General features: G+C 57.3%; 1 protein-coding gene across 3 annotated transcripts; it reads left to right on the top strand.

The window, feature by feature from the left end:
- Positions 1-9655: 9655 nt before the first annotated feature.
- Positions 9656-17547, top strand: ACVR1C (activin A receptor type 1C; the record flags this gene model as incomplete). 3 transcript variants are annotated; one of them, XM_083865367.1, is made up of 8 exons in its annotated part: positions 9656-9824; positions 12116-12352; positions 13445-13675; positions 14308-14475; positions 15194-15350; positions 16190-16314; positions 16428-16558; positions 17422-17547. In XM_083865367.1, the coding sequence occupies exons 1-8, from the start codon at positions 9671-9673 to the stop codon at positions 17545-17547; spliced, it is 1329 nt and encodes a 442-aa protein (XP_083721493.1). In that variant the 5' UTR covers positions 9656-9670. The 3 variants fall into 3 exon arrangements, with proteins under 3 accessions (XP_083721493.1, XP_083721494.1, XP_083721495.1); XM_083865368.1 differs by lacking the exon at positions 12116-12352; XM_083865369.1 differs by lacking the exons at positions 12116-12352; positions 13445-13675.
- Between the last annotated feature and the right edge of the window lie 3040 nt (positions 17548-20587).

Here is a 20587-nt window from a genome sequence, read left to right as displayed (position 1 = left end):
CTTCCCGGGATCTGTTTGAATGACAACTTAAAAAAGGAAAAAAGTAAAAGAGCAGCTTTTTTTTGGGTGCTGTTAACAGCCACTTGATCCCAGAGTATTTGGGTTTCATCTCTGCTGTGTCTGTACCAGGGGAGGGCAACTGGTTTTCTTGCAGAGAGAATTCAGTCAGATGGTTTTTGCTAGTGAAGGTGTAATCCCAGAACGGTTTGGGCTGGCAGGGACCTTAGAGCTGGTGCAGTGTCACCCCTGCCATGGGCAGGACACTTCCCACTGTCCCGGGGTGCTCCAGGCCCCGTCCAGCCTGTCCTGGGGCACTGCCGGGGCTGGGGCAGCCGCGGCCTCCCCGGGCCCCTGTGCCGGGGCTTTTCCTCCTGACACCCAACCCGGGTCTGTTCTGGTTTAAACCCGTCCGGGGCTCTGCCCAAACCCCGCACACCGCTCAGCACATCACTGCCCCTGCTGCCCCTGCCCTGCCCCTGCCCCTGCTGCCCCTGCCCCTGCCCCTGCCCCTGCTGCCCCTGCTGCCCCTGCTGCCCCTGCCCCTGCCCCTGCCCCTGCTGCCCCTGCCCCTGCCCCTGCCCCTGCTGCCCCTGCTGCCCCAGCCCCTGCCCCTGCTGCCCCTGCCCCTGCCCCTGCCCCTGCCCTGCCCCTGCCCTGCCCCTGCCCTGCCCCTGCTGCCCCTGCCCCTGCCCCTGCCCCTGCCCCTGCTGCCCCTGCCCCTGCCCCTGCTGCCCCTGCCCCTGCCCCTGCCCTGCCCCTGCCCTGCCCCTGCCCTGCCCTGCCCTGCCCCTGCTGCCCCTGCCCCTGCCCCTGCTGCCCCTGCCCCTGCTGCCCCTGCCCTGCCCCTGCCCCTGCCCCTGCTGCCCCTGCCCCTGCTGCCCCTGCCCCTGCCCCTGCTGCCCCTGCCCTGCCCCTGCCCCTGCCCCTGCTGCCCCTGCCCCTGCCCTGCCCCTGCCCTGCCCTGCCCTGCCCCTGCTGCCCCTGCCCCTGCTGCCCCTGCCCCTGCCCCTGCTGCCCCTGCCCCTGCCCTGCCCCTGCCCCTGCTGCCCCTGCCCCTGCCCTGCCCCTGCCCCTGCTGCCCTGCCCCTGCCCTGCCCCTGCCCTGCCCCTGCCCCTGCCCCTGCTGCCCCTGCCCCTGCCCCTGCTGCCCCTGCCCTGCCCCTGCCCTGCCCCTGCCCCTGCCCCTGCTGCCCCTGCCCCTGCCCTGCCCCTGCCCCTGCCCCTGCTGCCCCTGCCCCTGCCCTGCCCCTGCCCCTGCCCCTGCTGCCCCTGCTGCCCCTGCCCCTGCCCTGCCCCTGCCCGGGGTGACGGTGCAGCCCGATGGGGAGTCCCGGCGCGGGTGCCCGAAGGGGATTCGGCAGAACCTCCCGAGGTTAACGATGGTCCTTGCCCGGGGCTGGACTGCGGGTCTCCGCCGGCAGAGCCCCGAGGGGGGCCCGGTGAGCCGGGGGCTGGCCCGGGGGACGCCCCTCGCCCTCCGCTCCCACCCGGGGCTGTCCCGGTAAATCCCCGCTGCCCGTCCCGGGGGTTACAGAGCCCAGCCCGGCCCCGCTGCCCGTCCCGGGGGTTACAGAGCCCGGCCCGGCCCGGGGGCACAGAGGGCGGGGGGTCCGGGCGGGGCCGCCAGGGCCCCTCCCCGCTAAAGCCGCTAAAGCCGCGGGCGGCGGGCCCGGGGAGCGGCACCGGGAGCGGCACCGGGAGCGGCACCGGGAGCGACACCGGCAGGACACCGGAGCGGCCCCGGGGCCATGCGGGACCCGCCCGGCTCCGCGCTGCGGGCGGCGCTGCCGCTGCTGGGAGCCGCCGTGTCCCTCTGTGCAGGTACCGGGGTACAGGGGACACCGGGAGGGACCGGAGAGGGACAGGCGGCGGTCGGGACTCTGCACTCGAAGCCCCGTTACCCATCCCGACTGTGCGCTCGGGGGGTTCGGGCTCTCCCTGCCCCTGATCTCGGCCGCGCGGACCAGAACTGGGTCAGCGGGGATTTACCGGGGCGGAATCCCTGAGCCGGGGCGTGCCCGCCATCCCGGGGCAGATCCCGGGGCAGATCCTGGGGCAGATCCCGGGGCAGATCCCGGGGCAGATCCTGGGGCAGATCCCGGGGCAGATCCCGGGGCAGATCCCGGGGCAGATCCTGGGGCAGATCCCGGGGCAGATCCCGGGGCAGATCCCGGGGCAGGTCCTGGGGCAGATCCCGGGGCAGATCCTGGGGCAGATCCCCGGGCGGGGCGGCGCCGGTCCCGGTCCCGGTGCCGGTGACAGGAATGTCCCTGGGCCGTGTCCGTGCCCATCGCGGGGCTCCCCGGTGTCCGGCCCTCCCCACGGGCTCCTCTGTCCCGGGGCCGGTTCTGGGGGCGCCCCCTCCCTCCATCGCCCCTTTAGAGCCCATCCCGCGCTCTCCGGCAGCCTGAGCACACCAGCGGTGAGCAGGGCAGCGCGCCACGGAATATTTGACAGTTTTTCTGCCGAGTTCACTGGGTTTTCCCTTTCTCCCCGTGTCTCCATCAGGCAGTTCCCTGTGCGATGCTCTGGGGGCCGCGCAGAGCGGGGGGCACAGCCCGGTGTGGGGGGTCCCTACCCGGTGCGGGGGGTCACAGTCACAGCCCCGGGGTGCGGGGGGTCCCTGCTCGGTGTGGGGGGTCCCTGCCCGGTGCGGGGGGTCCCTGCCCGGTGACACATCCCACTGTCACAGAACCTCTGCCTGTGGCCAGGGAGGGGGCACAGGGCCCAGCCCAGGGCTGGGGGGTATTGCCCTGTAGTGCTGCACATCTGGAGATCTCCGGTGCCTGCCCGGGGTGTAAATCCCGCTCCCGCGGGCTCCTCTCCTCGTTTCTCCCGGGTTGTGTTACCGGGGTGGGAGCGGAGCGCAGGGACACCCCGCTGTTCCCGAATCAAACCAGGGCACGGCCCGTCCCCCCGGGCCCTGAGGGGCCGCGGTGCCTGTGATCGCTGTGTGTGTGTACAAGTCTCTCTCTGCTCTCAGCGGGGCAGGGCAGGGCCCCTCCTCTCCCCCAGCCTGGCCCAGCCCGGGCCGTGCTCGGGGCAGACAGGGGGTGTGTGCCGGTACAGGGGGGTGTGTGCCGGTACAGGGGGTGTGTGCCGGTACAGGGCGGGGTGTGCCGGTACAGGGGGTGTGTGCCGGTACAGGGGGTGTGTGCCGGTACAGGGGACACTCACCGGGACTGTCTGCATGGAAAATCCCTGGGCAAACCGCTCGGGTGTGAGTTCAGGAGCTCTCAGGGCTGGGACTCTCCTGTGCAAGACGGGAACTCTCTTACCCCCCAGCCCCCGGCGGATCAGGGCTGAGCCCTGGGTTATCTCAGCCCTGCCCGTGGAGTTTGTACCCTCAGCCCCCCCCGGGCTGGGGCAGCAGCTCCATCCTCAGCCCTGGGCTGTCCTTGCACCAAATCCCTGCACTGACTCTGCTCTGCTGTGCCACCCACAAAGCACAGCCTTCCCAAGGATGCCTTGGGTTCAAACCCAAAAATGTCCTTTGGCAGCTCGTTCCAACAAATGTAATTTCCCCGGGTGTTGCAGTCCCTCCCCTGCCCGTTAATGTTCATTTCAGTGCCCGGGCTCAGCTCTGCCTGCTGGGGTTTGCCTTGGCTGCTGAGCCTTTCCACAACGGGGATTTTGAGCATCCAGTGTCCTCCTTCCAAAACGATGATATTTGCAGATATTTATAAAATCACTCCCCAGGTGTTTATTTAAGAAATCAAAACTCTGGAACTCTCTGATGTCTCTCATTCAAACACATTTTCCTCAATTCTGGAACAAATACTTTCCATCTCTTTTCTACAACTTTCTGTCCTGTTTGGTATCAGCCCTTTTTACAGTGTATTTATTATAGGGAGCTTTTACTCCAACTATTTTCTTTCAGAGCCCTCTCCAGAGGAGGAACTTCTCCATATTTTTTGTAGTTGTCAAAAAAATCCAAAAAACCTTATTAAAAGGTTTTTATAAGATCTGTCATTGCTCGAAATTCTGGTTTTGCCTTCTGAAGAAAAGAGTTACAAGAGTTACAAGAGAATAAAGAAAAGAGTTACAAGAGAATAAATTAGTCAGGGACAGGGTGTCACTGCCATGGCTGGGGCTGGTCTGTCCCTGCAGGGCTGGGGGTGGCCCTGGCAGCCCAGCAGGGCTGAGGAGGGACAGTGGGGTGGCCCCAGCAGCTGTGGGGCCCAGGGCTGATGCCTCTGTCCCCAGCAGGGGCTGTGAGTGTCCAGCAGCCCCAGGGGGTGCCCTGTCCCCAGCAGTGACACTCTCAGAGGCACCCGGGGCTGTGGGGAGGGTGGCCAGGCCCCCTGAGGGAGGGGAGATCTTCCTCCTCTGCTGCCAGTGACCTCTGGGCTGCCCAGAGCTGGGGGGGACATGGGGAGTACCCGACCCCATTCAGCTCCTAGGTGTGATCTGTGATGTTTTCATAGAACCTTCACCTCCCCAGGATTGTCTTTGGCCTGACAGCTCAATTTCCCAATCTGATCCCCTTGCTGGCTGTCCTGAAACTCTTCCTGCTGCTCCTGTGCCTTGTTGAGGTGGTGACAGCCTCTGATCCCACATGGCAGAGCAGGGGCTGCATCCTCTGCTGGTGTGTCCTGCCTGTGCTGTCCCCAGGAGCTGAGGAGGAGCCCAGCGCTCCCCAGGGAGGCACAGCCCCTGTTCCCTGGGGGATGGCTGTGCTGCTCCCTGCTCAGCACAGCCCAGGCTGTTTGTCCTGTGGTGTGATGTTACTGTTCCCTGGCCTTTGGTCCCTCAGCAGGGGCAGTCCCCATCCCTGGGGGGGTCTGACAGCCCTGGATGTGGCACGTGGGGACCTGGGGCAGCAGTGGCCTCAGCAGAGATGGAGGAACAGTTGGGCTCGGTCTCAGAGGGCTTTTCCATTCCAAACAACTCAGTGATCCCATGGTGAAATGGTTTTGCAATGCTCTGAGGTCAGTCCTTGTGCCTCCAGCAGCCCCTGTCACCCATTTCCTGCTCCCCTGTGCAGCTCCCAGAGCTCCCAGCCCACGCTCCCCTCCACAGCCTCCTCCTCCTGCTGCTCCTCTCTGCCCCTGGGCTCAGACAGGCTGGGGGGAGCACAGCAGCCCTGCCTGGGACAGCAGTTTCTCGGCCAGGGTCAGTTCCCAGCAGCTGGAGAACCATCCAGGGGCTGTGCCAGACCCACACCCACCCCAGGCACCTTTGCTGGTGCCTTCTCTGCTCTTTGTCCTGGCTCCATCCCCAGCAAGGGGCTGGACAGTGGGGAACAGCCTGTCTGTCGTTTTTAGGATCTCCTTTGAGCCCCTTTGTCCCACAGAGAAACTTTTGTCACCTGGGACCTTTCTGAGTCCAGTCAGGTCCAGGTGTGTGTCCTGCAGGGTGGAAACGTCCCCAGGGGTGGAGGTGGCCCAGGGGGAGGGTGTCCTGCTCTGGGGTCTGTGCCTGGGGCAGTGAGGAGACCCCACAGCCATGGGAGCCCCAGATCTGTTATCCGGAAATAAAATGAAAGTGTGTCTATAAGGACACAACAGACAGTGACTGTACAGAATGATCAAAGATGGAAACATGCTGGATATTCAGCATTTCTTCCTGTTGGGCTGTTAATCTTTGCTTTCCAATTTAATTTTGGAATGCGCTACTGCTAACTGTGGTGAGTAGTGGTGGGTTATGGCTCAGGGGAAGGTGACTGCCCTGTTAATCTGTGCAGTAAAAAGTCTGTGCTGAAATGTAGAAGATTTTGTGGCTCCCAAGAGAGGGCAGCTCTGGGCTTTGCTCCCCCAGAGTTTCATCCCTCACACAGTGGGCTCGTGTTGTGTCCAGTTCCTCCCATTCAGCTTTTGAAGTTTCCCTGTCTATCACTGTGTTTAAATTACTCGCTGTCCTCACGAGGCTGGTGTTTAAACTCTGCTGTTCCATCCCTTGTTCCCGTGAACTCTCACACCGGTTCCTCAGTTATCCAGTGTACGGGATGCTGACCCTTGCTGGCCAAGGGCTGGAAGCGCACAAAAACCAAAATCCATCCTCCGGGTTTGTTGGGAATCAGCTGCCTCCTCCTGCTCTGCGGGCTCATTGCACGGCACGTCTGCCTGCCCTGAGTGTTTTCTGGGAGTCTCACTGAAAACTAAAACGCAGGAAATGTCACTTTTTAGGTAAATCAGGCAGATTATTTTCTCCTCTGCAGACCAAGGCACCCGCCCCTGGTTCCTGGTGGGGCTCACCCAAGAATCTGCTGTGTAGTCCCAGCTCCTGTTGCAGTAACAGCAGGAAAAATGTCCTTGAAAGCCACACATGTCTCAAAAATGCCAATTCCCCATGGAAAATCTGCCCCTGGGCTCTCTGTCCCCAAAAGCTGCTTTCCCTGTGTCAGGGTGTGCATCTCCCCTGCCCCTCAGCTCCCTCCTGCTTTCTGCTGTTGGGTCCTGAGAGTGCCACCTGCCCCCTGGGAGGGGACCCTCTGTCCTTCAGGGGTCCGTGACTGCTGTCCCTGCCAGGAGCCCCTGTCCTGTCCCGTTCTGTCCTGTCCTGTCCTGTGCTGTCCTGCTCTGCCCTGGCCCTGCCTCCCCAGCCAGTCCTGCATGGGCACAGCCTGGCCTTGCCCTGCTGGGGCACTGGGCTTTGGGCAGGGCAGGTTTGGGAGGGGCTGCTGCAGGGTTCCGTGCTCAGAGAGAGAGCTGGGACCCTTGGTGGCCAGGTTGGGATGCCTGGCACTCTCCCCGCAGCCCTGGCGTGGTTCAGCTGTTCACTTTCTCCTGATTTCTCAACCAGGGAATGGAATGTTTCGAGGGAATTGTGGTGCTTGAGTAAATAAAGGAGTCGTGCTCATTAGCAGATTAAAGAGTGCCTCATTTTGAAAGTTTGGGGGGCACATTTTCCTCCTGCCTCTTTGATCATTTAACTCTTTGCCAGTCACCTTATTCCATCCCCTGGTTTCCAGGGTGGAGGGAGTCCTGACTTTTGCCCTGGGACAGTGGTCATGGCACTGCCAGGGCTGTGCTCAGGAATGGGTTTGGGGAGGGAGGAAACATTCCCTGCTGCATATGGGGACTGCAGGACTTCAGTCAGTAGTAGCAAATCCTCTTCCCTTGTGCTGTGAAAAGGCTCTGTGGGAGGGAGGCAGCTCCAGGGTGGTGCTGGCCCGGGCAGTGAGAGGAGATCCCCCACCCTGGTGCTGTTTCCCCCCTGCTCTGTCAGCCGAGGGCAGGGCCCTGCTCCCTCCTCTGGGGCAGCACCAAAGGGAAATCAGAGCAGAGATGATCCAGGTGTGTGATGTGGGACTTGGCACTGTGGCTGCAGATGGATGGGCATGGAGCTGACATGGACAGTCCTTCCCATGGGAGGAGCCGTTGTGGGTAACCAGGAGCAGCACTGGGGCTTTCCTGGGGAGCAGAGCAGACAAAACACCAGCTCTGTCCCCGAGGATGTCACCAGGGATGGGGACAGGGGCTCCTTGGAGCAGCAGTGGTGGCACAGGTGTCTGTGAGGCCCAGCAGGGATGTGGCACCGGGTTTGTCACCTCCCCTGCTCAGTGGGGTGACAATGGGAACAGCCTGGATCTTCCCAAGGGTTTGTTCAAAAGGGACCAGGCTCCCCCCTGATTGATTCCACAAGAGCTGAGGCAGCTGGAGTAGCACAGGAGCAAGGAACCTGTGCTTTTATGGCTGTACTCAATCACCTTTCTGCTCTGTTAACAAAAGGTTCTGGATGGACACAGATGCTCCTGAAAACAGGCTCAGGGCTTTGGATCTGGGTTGTGATTTCCATCCATTTTTCTGCCTGAGAAGTCAGGCAGCAGCACAGGCAGGTCTCTGAGAACCTGAGGCTTCTGCTTTTGTAGAATTATATTAAAAAGTGGTCTGTGAAAGTCTTCTGTGATCAAAGTGTCCTTTCTTTCCTGGAACTCCAACTCTGATCCTGCTTCTGAACAGATTCAGGTACAGTTTTCCATTTTTCCCCCTGTGTGAGGGCGGGGTCTGGTGGTGCAGAGCCTTCTCACCCTGGCCATGGCTCAGTGGGGTCGGGGTGAGGGTACAGAGCTCCTCCACCCCCCTCACCCCATGTTTGTGGGGCTCAGAGGGGCCCCAGGGCTGCTCAGGATGTGCAGGGACAGTTCTGATCAGCTCTGCTCTAAAGTAATCTGCAAGTACAGAGTATGGATAGATCTGTCAGTTATCCACTGCAGATGACGTAATAAAGATAATTTTCCATTTTATTTTTAGGCTGTGAGAAAGGAAGAAAAACACCATAATGATCTGTCTAAAGCCCCGAAGACACTTGGAACAATCTTACACTCATTTCCTCAATAATGCTTTTATTTTGCAGTTTTGGTGATGATGTGCCTGTTTTCCTTCTGCCAGGTCTCTAATTTATTAGGGTCTGACGAGTCTTGCTCCTGGCAGCAGCTCCAGGACCAGGGTAATGTCTTTAGGGAGAGATTTTCCTGTGTGATGGATGCTGCTCTCTCCTGGCACAGCCTCACCCAGGACAGACACGGACACTCCTGCCAGGGGGGTTTGCTGTGGGCCCCAGCTGGAGACAAACACCCCCAGCTGTTATTTGGGAAGGGGGACACGGGATGGGGATTGCTGTGAGGGAGGCAAAGAGTGACACAGAAACCAGGTTTGTGCTGATGTCTGTCGGGACTCCTGTGCTCCTCTGGGGAATCTGAGATTGCAGATCCATGGAATGGTCCGGGCTGGAAAAACCCTCTAAGGTCATTGAGCCCAGCACTGACAAGCCTACCACCAACCCTTGTTTTGCTTTTCAACTCTCTCTTATCCTTAAATAAAAGAATAAAAAATAAAATAGAATAAAAATAAAATAAAGTAAAATAAAATAAAATAAAATAAAATAAAATAAAATAAAATAAAATAAAATAAAATAAAATAAAATAAAATTCTCCCCCACGATTCCAAAAGAAAGAGGAAGATTTATGGCTGAAATGATTGTGCTGAGCAGAGCAGGGCCCAGCCTTGCAGAGCTGGAGCTGACCCAGCAAGGGCTGCCTGGACCAGGTGCCCCATCCCAGGAGACGAGGGGAGGAGGAGGAGGAGTGTGTCACCCTGCCCGTGTCCCTCCTGGGGTGCTGTGTCCCTGTGAGTGGCCTGGAGCTGTCACCTGGGCAGATGTGGCACAGCTGGGCTCTGCTGCCGTGGGTGAGTGGGATGGGCAGGTTTTGAGGTTCTGGGAGCCACCAGCAGCTCTCAGGGGAGCTGCTTTCTGGGGGGAGCAGTCTTCTCACCACACAAGAGAGATGACACTGATAAAATTCCTTGGGACCAAGATTTGAGAACTTGTCCAGTGTGGGGACTGTGCTGTCGGGGTGTCCTGGGTGTCCTGAGCCTGGCCCCTCATGCAGACACCAGCCCCAGCCCCGGCCAGAGCTCTCTGGTGCTCGGTGTCCCCAGGCTGTCCCCTGTCCCCAGGGCCCGTCCCCACGGCTGTCCCCTGTCCCCAGGGCCCGTCCCCACGGCTGTCCCCTGTCCCCAGGGCCCGTCCCCACGGCTGTCCCCTGTCCCCAGGGCCTGTCCCCACGGCTGTCCCCTGTCCCCAGGGCCCGTCCCCACGGCTGTCCCCTGTCCCCAGGGCCCGTCCCCACGGCTGTCCCCTGTCCCCAGGGCTGCAGTGCGTGTGCCAGCTGTGCGAGCACACCAACTTCACCTGCCACACGGAGGGCGCCTGCTGGGCCTCGGTGATGCTGACGGACGGGCGCCAGGAGGTGGTCAAGTCCTGCGTGTCCCTGCCCGAGCTCAAGGCACAGGTTTTCTGCCACAGCTCCAAGAACGTCACCCGGACCGAGTGCTGCTACACCGACTTCTGCAACAACATCACGCTGCGCCTGCCCCTGGGTGAGTGTCCGTCTGTCCCTGTGTCTGTCTGTCCCTGTGAGTGTCCGTCTGTCCCTGTGAGTGTCTGTCCCTGGGTGAGTGTCCGTCTGTCCCTGTGAGTGTCTGTCTGTCCCTGTGAGTGTCCGTCTGTCCCTGTGAGTGTCTGTCCCTGGGTGAGTGTCCGTCTGTCCCTGGTGAGTGTCTGTCTGTCCCTGTGTGTGCCCTCCTGTCCCTAATGAGTGTCTGTCTGTCCCTGGGTGAGTGTCTGTCTGTCCCTAATGAGTGTCCGTCTGTCCCTGTGAGTGTCTGTCTGTCCCTGTGAGTGTCTGTCTCTGGGTGAGTGTCCATCTGTCCCTGGTGAGTGTCCATCTGCCCCTGGGTGAGTGTCCGTCTGTCCCTGTGAGTGTCCGTCTGTCCCTGTGAGTGTCCGTCTGTCCCTGTGAGTGTCTGTCCCTGGGTGAGTGTCCGTCTGTCCTCGTTGTGTGCCCTTCTGTCCCTGGTGAGTGTCCGTCTGTCCCTCGGTGCGTGTCTGTCTGTCCCTGGTGAGTGTCCGTCTGTCCCTGGTGAGTGTCCGTCTGTCCCTCGGTGAGTGTCCGTCTGTCCCTCGGTGAGTGTCTGTCTGTCCCCTGGTGAGTGTCTGTCTGTCCCCTGGTGAGTGCCCTCCTGTCCCTCGGTGACAGGAGAGGGAATTCCTTTCGTTCCCAGAGGTGTCCCAAGGGCGGCCCCGATGTCCTGCGGGCACAGGGGGTTCCCGGGGGCAGGAGCAGTGCCGGGGACCTTTGGTGGTGCAGTTTCAGCTCCAGCCTCGGGTGGCCGGGGTTGGGGTGAGCAGCCTGGGGCGGCTGGCCCGGGGTGTCGCAGTGTCACCCAGCCTTGCCCAGCAGGGCCCAGGAGCTGTGACATTCCTGCTCCTCATGAGAGGGACAAAAAGGTTGGCACTCCAGGAGCCCCGTGTGTTACCCCACCGGTGCAGTGTGAGAGTCTGCCAGGCTCAAAGTTGTGTAATGGAGTTGATTTGGTGCTTTCTAAAAACAAATATTTATACTATTTTTAGCCTAATTTTAGTTTCGTTGTTTTTTTTTTTTTTTTTTTTTTTTTTTTTTTTTTTTTTTTTTTTTTTTTTTTTTTTTGTTCTTCTTTCCAAGATTTGTGTTTAATCCAGGCTTTTTTTTTTTTTTTAATAAAAAGGTATAAGATACACTATTTTATCAGATTATACCTTTTCATATACTTACAACAGTGAGCTGTGTTATAGGTAAGAAAGATGCAAATTAATGCAGAATTGAAATGATAACCTGAATTTAAGATGCTATCAGGTAGTTCCTGATGGGATTTGAAGGGCTGTTGCTGGGCAGAAAGTGGGGAGCTGCTGTGGAGCCTTGGGCACTGTCACCTCCTGGTGAACCCTGGTACCCAACCCTGCCGTGCTCTGGGGCAGGAATAAGGATTATTTAATTGGTGCTAAGGACCATTTATATGATGCTCGTGTCCCCACGGATGGCTGTCAGGACAATTGTGGGGAAGCATCGAGTGGAGAAAAGGACACTCAGGGGGCCCTTATCACTCACAGCTCCCTGAAGGGTGGCTCTGCTCAGGTGGGGTCGGTCCCTCTCTCCAGCAGCACTGACAGAAGGAGGGGACACAGCCTCGGGCTGTGCCAAGGGAAATACAGACTGGATATCAGGAAAAAGGCTTTACAGAAAGGGTGATCAGGCACTGGAATGGTCTGCCCGGGGAGTGGTGCAGTCACCATCCCTGGGGGTGTTTAAAGCAGGCTGGATGTGGCACTGGGGGCCGGGGTTTAGTTGAGGTGTTGGGGCTGGGTTGGACTCGATGATCCTGGAGGTCTCGCCCAGCCTGGTGATTGTGTGACTGTGTGACTTTGTGAATTCTGTGACCTTGTGGCTCTGTGCTATTGCCCTGCAGCCCTTCTCCCATCCCCGAGTGTCACAGTGTCCTTTGTGTCCCTGTGTGACAGTGTCCCCTCTGTGTCCCATGTGTCACAGTGTCCCATGTGTCACAGTGTCCCTGTGTGACAGTGTCCATGGTGTGTACCTGTGTGTCACAGTGTCCCCAGCGTGTCCCTGTGTGACAGTGCCCCGTGTGTGTCCCCGAGTGTCACAGTGTCCCCGGTGTGTCCCCGAGTGTCACAGTGTCCCCAGTGTGTCCCCGGTGTGCCCCCGAGTGTCACCGTGTCCCCGGTGTGTCCCCGAGTGTCACAGTGTCCCCAGTGTGTCCCCGGTGTGTCCCCGAGTGTCACCATGTCCCCGGTGTGTCCCCGGGTGTCACCATGTCCCCTGTATGTCCCCCAGCTCCGGAGGCGGCGGGCCGCTCGGGGCGGCGCTCGGTGTCGCTGGCGGTGGCGGTGGCGGTGGCGGTGCCCGCGGTGGCGCTGCTGGCGGCGCTGGCGGCGTGCGCGGCGCGGGGCTGGCGGTGCCGGGGGGACAAACCGCCCAACGCGGAGGAGCCGCTGTGCGAGGGCCTGGGGAGCTCCGGGAAAACACTGCGGGACCTGATCCACGACATGACCACCTCCGGCTCCGGCTCCGGTACGTCCCTTCCCTTCCCTTCCCTTCCCTTCCCTTCCCTTCCCTTCCCTTCCCTTCCCTTCCCTTCCCTTCCCTTCCCTTCCCTTCCCTTCCCTTCCCTTCCCTTCCCTTCCCTTCCCTTCCCTTCCCTTCCCTTCCCTTCCCTTCCCTTCCCTTCCCTTCCCTTCCCTTCCCTTCCCTTCCCTTCCCTTCCCTTCCCTTCCCTTCCCTTCCCTTCCCTTCCCTTCCCTTCCCTTCCCTTCCCTTCCCTTCCCTTCCCTTCCCTTCCCTTCCCTTCCCTTCCCTTCCCTTCCCTTCCCTTCCCTTCCCTTCCCTTCCCTTCCCTTCCCTTCCCTTCCCTTCCCTTCCCTTCCCTTCCCTTCCCTTCCCTTCCCTTCTATTGAAAACTATGTAAACTATGTTTGCTTTTATTTGTAAGCAAAAAAAATTCACAAACGGTGCCTAATTTAATTTATTTCCATGAGCAGCATACCTCTGAGGATTAAGGTGTTGTTCTTCCCTAATGCTTTTTCACAGCTCTAATGAGCAGAGTTTGGCTTTATTTATGCTGAAGTTTTTAACTGTTCCCAGCCATCCCTGAGCCAGGAGCAGGGCTGGGCTTGAGCAGAGCCCGAGCCCCGTGCACGGGGTGATTTGTCCTGACTTCAGCCAAAACCAAGGCTGCAGTTATTAAAAAAAGGGAAAAGAATGAATATTTCCTTGTTTTAAGCCCTCAACAAACACAGAATTAAACCAGGCAGGGTTTGTGGCTGGCAAAGCACAGAGGAGCTGCTATAATGATTTGTTTTTATTGTCAAAAATTTCAGCCAGAGTAGAGCAAGTTATTGACTGCAGGACAGCTGCAGCCTGTGTCAAACCAAATGTTTGGGACAAATTTTAAAAATTTTACTGGGGCTTTAAAAAGCTTTTTTCTATGTAGAGAGATTGGGAATATCTAAAATCTGATTTGAGAAGATATTGGTTGGGAGAGGATTTTCCCTTGGTAGCCTTGGAAAGCAAAGCCATGAGTGCAGCTCCCCGGGAAAGGTCAGTGTTGGGGTTTGAGGGTCCCAGCTGAGCATTTCACAGGTGCCTGTCTCTGTTTTTCACCAGGTCTGCCCCTGCTGGTGCAGAGAACCATCGCCAGGACCATTGTCCTGCAGGAAATCGTGGGGAAAGGACGGTTTGGGGAAGTCTGGCGTGGGAAGTGGTGCGGGGAGGACGTGGCTGTGAAAATCTTCTCCTCCAGAGACGAGCGGTCCTGGTTCCGGGAGGCAGAGATTTACCAGACTGTCATGCTGAGGCACGAGAACATCCTGGGCTTCATTGCTGCTGACAACAAGGGTGAGCAGCACGGCCAGTGCTCTCTCTGAGGGCTTTTCCAGCCCAAATCATTCCCTGATTCTGTGTGCTGGCCTTGGCTGTGATGGGGTAAAGGGTGGACTCAATGGTCTCAGAGCACTGCCCAACCCAAATGATGGCACTCACTAAATCCTGAATGTCTGTCTCAGCCCCCACTGCACCTGAACCACAACCCTGAGCTGTGTGACCACCCTGAGCTCAGAGTGCTGCCCAACCCAAATGGTGGCACTCACTAAATCCTCAGTGTCTGTCTCAGTCCCCATTGCACCTGAAACACAACCCTGAGCTGCCCTGAGTGAGCTCAGAGTGCTGCTCGACCCAAATTATGACACTCACTAAATCCTCAGTGTCTGTCTCAGCCCCCACTGCACCTGAACCATGACCCTGAGCTGTGTGACCACCCTGAGCTCAGAGTTCTGTCTGACCCAAATGGTGGCACTCAATAAATCCTCAGTGTCTGTCTCAGCTCCCACCTGAACCATCACCCTGAGTTGCTTGGTCACCCTGAGCTCCTTCCTGGTGCCACAGCTGGCCCTCTGGCTTGTTTGCATTTCCCCAAAAAGGGAAAAGCTTTCCCTAGCTAATATTTTCATGCTCTTGCTTCCTCTGGCCAGATAACGGGACGTGGACTCAGCTGTGGCTCGTCTCGGAGTTCCACGATCAGGGCTCCCTGTTTGACTACCTGAACAGAGGCACGGTGACCGTGGAGGGCATGGTCAGGCTGGCCCTGTCAGTGGCCAGTGGCCTGGCCCACCTCCACATGGAGATCGTGGGCACACAAGGCAAGTGCTCCCCTCCCACTTTTCCTTCGAGTGTTTCAAGGAGCTTCTGTGTTCTCAAAAACCTTTATGGGTGATGTGGTGTGGTGTTTTCCTGACTGCCAACACCAGGGGGAACAGTGTGAGCGTGAGTGATGCAGTGCAGACAGGGGACAGGGGACAGGGGACAGGGACAGTCCCTTCCCACTTCCACTGTCTGCACTTCATCCCTGCCTTTAAAGAGGTGCCTGTAGAAGCAGCTCTGCTGAAGGGGAGTGAGTGCTAATAAAGGAAAAATTAAGGAAAATTTCTTCATGGAAAGGTTTGTCCAGCCCTGGCACAGGTTGCCCTGGGCAGTGGTGGATGTGGCACTTGGGGACATGGCTTGGGGGTGGCCTTGTCAGTGCTGAGGAATGGTGGGACATGGTGGTCTTAGAGGGGTCTTCTAACCCAATTCATTCAGTGATTCTGTAATTTTCTAAATGAATTTGGAGGGTGAGCTTCCAGTTTCTCTTCTTGTGTTTTATTCCTGTAATATAGATATTGAAACAAAAATGCCCTTCAAGTTTTCTTTTGAAGTTGACGACATTTAGCAGAGCTTTACTTGGCTCAAAAAAGGCTTCAGTATCTCTATAGGGTATAGTAACAAACGTGAATAAAACTGTTTTTACATCCTTGCTCCTTGTATCAAACCCCACGCTGCTGCTATCAAAACTGGGGGTGGTTTCTCTTGCTGTGACAGGGAAACCAGCCATCGCCCACCGGGACCTGAAGTCCAAGAACATCCTGGTGAAGAGGAACGAGACGTGCGCCATCGCCGACCTGGGGCTGGCCGTGAAACACGACTCGGTGCTCAACACCATCGACATCCCCCAGAACCCCCGTGTGGGCACCAGGAGGTGGGTGAGGCCCCTGCAGCCTGGCCTGGCACCCTGGGGGGGGGGGGCTCCTCACAGCAGCCACGTCCCCTCTGCCCTGGCATGGGGCAGGGACAGCCACAGCCCCGCAGGGGGGTGGGTGAGAACGGCCCAGGGGTCTGTGCTCCCACCCGGGGTGCTGAAATCTTCTCAAAGAGAGAGAGAGGTCTCACAAGAGACAACCTTCCAGGGGTCTGGGCAGTCCTCCAGCAGCCAGGTAGCCTCAGCAAGATGGGCTCAGCCTGTGGCTGATCAGCTCTCAGCAGTGATTTCTCTGCCTTGTGAGGTGATCCCAGGCTGACACAGAGGGACAGGAGAGTTGTGTGGTGATTGCACAGGACAGCCTTTATTGTCCAGCACCCTGCAAAGGGGGCCAGGGATGACAACTCCTCCTGACCTGGGCAGAAGCTGGGGTTTTATGGAGGAAAGCAAGGATGGTACCAAAGGGGAAAACCCAATGGGTAGGAATAATCTACATGGTATATCAGAGCATGATGGGATCTCCCCATGAGCAGGGAGAACAGCCTCATCCAAAGGTTATCTCTCTCGGGGAGGGTTGAGATGAGTTTATCACATTCCATTCGAGGGACATCCCTCCAGGGCAGAGGCCTGGCAGGGTTATCCACCTCCACAGGTGGGTGGGTGCAGGAGGAGGTTGCAGACCCTGCTGTGGGGTGCAGCTCTCTGCCCCACATGGGGCATCGTGTGCCCATCACCCTGGTCACCCCTGGGCTCAGGGCACAGCTGCCAGCACCACGGGGTAACACAGCTGTGCCCTTTTGTAGGAGCTGCCCCAGCAAACTGACCCATGTGCCCCACAGGTACATGGCCCCCGAGATCCTGGAGGATGCCATGAACACCAACATCTTTGAGTCCTTCAAGCGTGCAGACATTTACTCCCTGGGGCTGGTGTACTGGGAGATAGCCCGGAGGTGCTCTGTTGGAGGTGAGGCTTTGGCCTTTTCATCCACTCCCAGATGGGTTTCCCCTGGAAGGGACACTAAAGCTCCTCTCCTCCCACCCCCTGCCATGGGCACCTGCACAATGACTCTTCCCCAGGAATCACCGAGGAATACCAGCTGCCTTACTACGACCTTGTGCCTTCTGATCCTTCGATAGAAGACATGAGAAGGGTTGTCTGTGAACAGAAGCTCAGACCGAGTATTCCAAACCAGTGGCAAAGCTGCGAGGTAAAAGCAGTTTTCTAGATTGTTCTAGGTTTATTTTGTGGGGTTTTTTTCCCCTCTAGTTTTATTTTGTTATTTATATTTTCAAGTTTAAATTAAGACAGAATTTTTCAGTGAGAGATGGGGCACTCAATTCCCAGCTTCTCCTGAATTTAGAAGCTTCAGGTGTCTAGTTCTCCTTCAGATCAATACAGAGAAAACTCCTTGCACCGAGTGCTCTGTGCTGTCCAAGGCAGGTTTTAATTGCTGCTGCCGCTGTTGTGTCACAGTTTCAGGGAGCTGCACTTTATCTGCCTGTGTTAAAGCAGGAAAGCAGGGGGTGGTGGTTCTGTCCCTGGCTGTTTGTCCCCCTGCAGACCCTGGTGCTCCCCCGGGTGCTGTTCTTGTCCCACTGCAGGCACTGTGGTTGTATCCTGGCTGGTTTTGTGCCCCTGCAGACCCTGGGTGTATCCCTGGCTGTTGTCTGTCCCTCTGCAGAGCCTGGTTATCTCTCCCAGGGCTTGTACCCCGGGTGCTGTTTCTGTCCCTGCAGCCCCTGTTTGTACCCAGTGCCATTTCTGTCCCTGCAGCCTCTGTTTGTACCCCGGGTGGTGTTTTATCCTCCTGCAGCCCCTGTGTGTCCCCAGGCCCTGTTCTGTCCCTGTACCCCCTGTTTGTCCCCGGGGGCTGTTCTATCCCTGCAGCCCCTGTTTGTCCCCATGCCCTGTTCTCTCCCCCCAGCCCCTGTTTGTCCCCAGGCCCTGTTCTGTCGCCCCAGGCCCTGTTCTCTCCCCTGTACCCCCTGTCTGTCCCCAGCCTCTGTTCTCTCCCTGTACCCCCTGTGTGTCCCCAGTCCCTGTTCTCTCCCCATCCCTGTCTGTCCGCAGGCGCTGCGGGTTCTGGGCCGGCTGATGCGGGAGTGCTGGCGTGCCAGCGGCGCCGCCCGGCTCACGGCTCTGCGGGTCAAGAAAACCATCTCCCAGCTCTGCGCGCCCGAGGACGGCAAAGCCTGAGCGGCCTCCCCGCGGGCCGGAGGGGAAGGAAGGCGTCCTGCCGCCCATCTCCCCGCCCGTGGCCGTGTTTTCGTTCCTGCTCTACCTCCGATGCCGCGGCTGCGGTGCCCAGGGCAGCCCCGAGCCCGGCGCTGTGTCCGGCCGGACCCGCCCGTCGGGTCTGCTGCAGCCGCTCTGTGATTGGCTCTGCGGTTTTTGGGTAAATCAGACACCGGGAAATGGCAGGGAGGAGCCTAAGGCATCATGACAGTGTAAAAGTAGCTTTTGCTGTTGTGCTTTTCATCCTTGTCAGGCCCCAGATTTTCAGTTTCCCCCCTGGAGTCTCTGAAAATTGTTGAGCGGATTTGGGAATTCGAACAAGACCCTTTTGGTGCCTGGCTGGGAGGTGTGGCTGGCTGGAGGATGCTCGGGCTCAGCTGCTCCTCACACAGGTCACAGCCCCAGCCCCACAAGTGCTTTAACCTTTTCCCTGGACAGATCTCTTGGCAGCAGACATCGTGGTCTGTCTGCCCTGGCTTTTCACCCGACTCGGTGTTTTTGCACCGGTTTTCTTTTCTCTTTTGTTGCTGAGAGGTGAACGCACATTTCCATGAACCAGAGCTGGACATAACCGAGCCAAGGGGCTGATGTTGTTGTTTTGAGCTCTGAAATGTTTGTAAACTCTACACTCCTTCAGGAAAACTCCAAAGAACCCTTGTTTTGGTGGCCTTTCCCCTCCGCATGGGTTTCTGCTCTAATTTAAGCACAGGGGTTACGCCAAGACACTTCTGTGCAGTTTAGGGAGGCTTAGGTTTCCTCAGAGGTTACAATGTTCCTGATAATCTTCACTTAAAGCACAAGCTCTTAAGATCGTGAAAATTTTCAAGGTCAAGGATGCTCAAAACCTGTCACCACATTCATCCTCTCCTAATTGATGCTTCTAACTGGGGGGAGTCACCAATATTTTATAATTTGCTTCTAATAACAATCTAAGGTTTAATGTAGGGATTATGCACTGAAAGGGAAAGTTAATTAATGTTTCCTGTAGCACCTAATTTTATTTTTTTTTTTTTTTTTGTGTTACTTGAACTGCTGCCCCCAGACACTCCTTTAGAAATTCAGGTTGTAATCTCCTCTGCACTTCCCCACTTTTGTAATTTGCACTTAATCAAGCTCATTCCCTCCTGTGTCACTGTAAAGAGCCCTGTACTATCTCACTCATTGCTATTCTTTGCTTGGTACTGGATTCAGGAATTATAAATAAATTAGTTTAGACATAACTATGCCCAGTGCCTGCAGTGGGTCTGGGCTTTCAGCAGGGCAAGTTCTCCTCACTCCCCTCTGTGCCAAGGGTGGGCTCCAGGCTGGGCAAGGTCTCCTCAGTCCCCTCTGTGCCAAGGGTGGGCCCCAGGCTGGGCAAGTTCTCCTCAGTCCCCTCTGTGCCAAGGGTGGGCCCCAGGCTGTCCCCACCCCCCTGGCTCCTGGGAAGGAGGTGTTTGGGTCTGTCCTGGGGACAGGCTCCAGGGCAGGGACAGGGGGGGCACTGCAGGGCCCTGAGCAGGGCGGGGGCTGCAGCTGGGGAGGCACAAACACATTTCTGTGTTGGGGAAGGTTACGGCTCAAACTCCCCTGCTGTGGCTCTGTGGGGGTCTGGGGATGTCTTTGGGGTGTCTGGGGGTGTCCTTGGGGTGTCCTCGGGGTGTCCTTGTGTGTCCCTCAAGGAGAGCCCAGGGACAGCACCTGGTGCCCCCAGCAGCCCTGCAAACATCCCCCCTCTGCCCCTGGCTGTGTGTCTGTGACTGCAGGGATTGTCCCCATGGGCTGGGGGACCCCAAAGCTTTTAGGAAAAGACGTCCATATTCTGCTCCAACGGGCAGAACAATATTTATGAATGTACAGGGAATAAGCATCGAGGTACAATATATTTCTACGGAATATAAGAAATGTGCAATAAACTGTAATTTTACGCTGAATGTATTTTTGGCATAAATGGACCAGGTGTATTTTGAATGTAGCTGTGACATTGTGTCTGAGCCTGCTGTGATTCTCAGCCCCCGAGAAAAACGTGTCATGTTTTGTCATTCTACAAAACCACTTCCTGAGTTGTCTGTTTTTGAAAGAAGCATTAGTGTTTTATCTGGAACACTGTAATATTTCTGAACTAAGTATAGCAGTGCAGTGCTAACTTCAACCCTTGTGTTGTGAAATATCTGATCTGTGTACACTGCAGAGTTATTTTTAAAACTATTGCTAAAGTTATTGCTCGGTATTGCAGCTGCCTGGATGTAAATAATGGTTTAGCTGTTTTATTTTGTATGAGGATTTGGGGAAGACGTGGCAATTTTAATAAATTCAGCATACTCTGCCCTTGTGTTTCTGTGGCCTGTTCTTATGTTCGTGGTGTGAGGGGAGAAGGGTTGGGCCTGTTTGAACCTGCAGAAACCTTCACTCGTGGCTCCTGCACCCACAGCCGTGTGAGCTCTCACTGAGCTCCCTTCCATACAATTCTCCCTGGTCCTGCTCCTCCAGCTATTGAGATTTTCAGCAGTGTAAATCTGAGTGGGACCAGCTCACCCTGAGCACCTCAGCTCTGGAGTGTTTATGCCTGAAAGTTCCCTGGACACAGACACAATCTGGGAATTTAAGTCAGGCTTTTTTTAAACTTAAGTTGTGTCAAAATGACATCTGCCATGCTGTGACCCAAGAAACTTCAGTGGCTTTTGAAGGACACTGTGGGCTTTTTTTTTTTTTCTTAAAAAGACCTTTGCATTATACAATGACTCGTGAGCTCCCTGGTCCCTGCACACCTCCAGGAAGGTGTCACTGCCCCGGGGCTGGCTGTGGCCGGGCAGTCGGGGGTGAATATCGGTGAGCATCGACTGCCATCCCCTGGCCACGCCGCCCCGGCTGTGTCTGTGCACGGGAGAGCTGCTCCTCCAGCAGCCGGAGAAATTCCTGCCCCCCGGGGCATATTGTGTTCAGGCACGATTGGCTGGAGCAGCCGCCACCGCCGAGAGGCGGGTGGGTGTCCCTGTCCCTGGGTGCTCCTGTCCCTGGGTGC

This window comes from Zosterops lateralis, assembly GCF_965231275.1.
Source record: "Zosterops lateralis genome assembly, chromosome: 7".
Classification (NCBI taxonomy): Eukaryota; Metazoa; Chordata; class Aves; order Passeriformes; family Zosteropidae; genus Zosterops; species Zosterops lateralis.
This window is presented reverse-complemented; position numbering and strand designations above follow the sequence as displayed.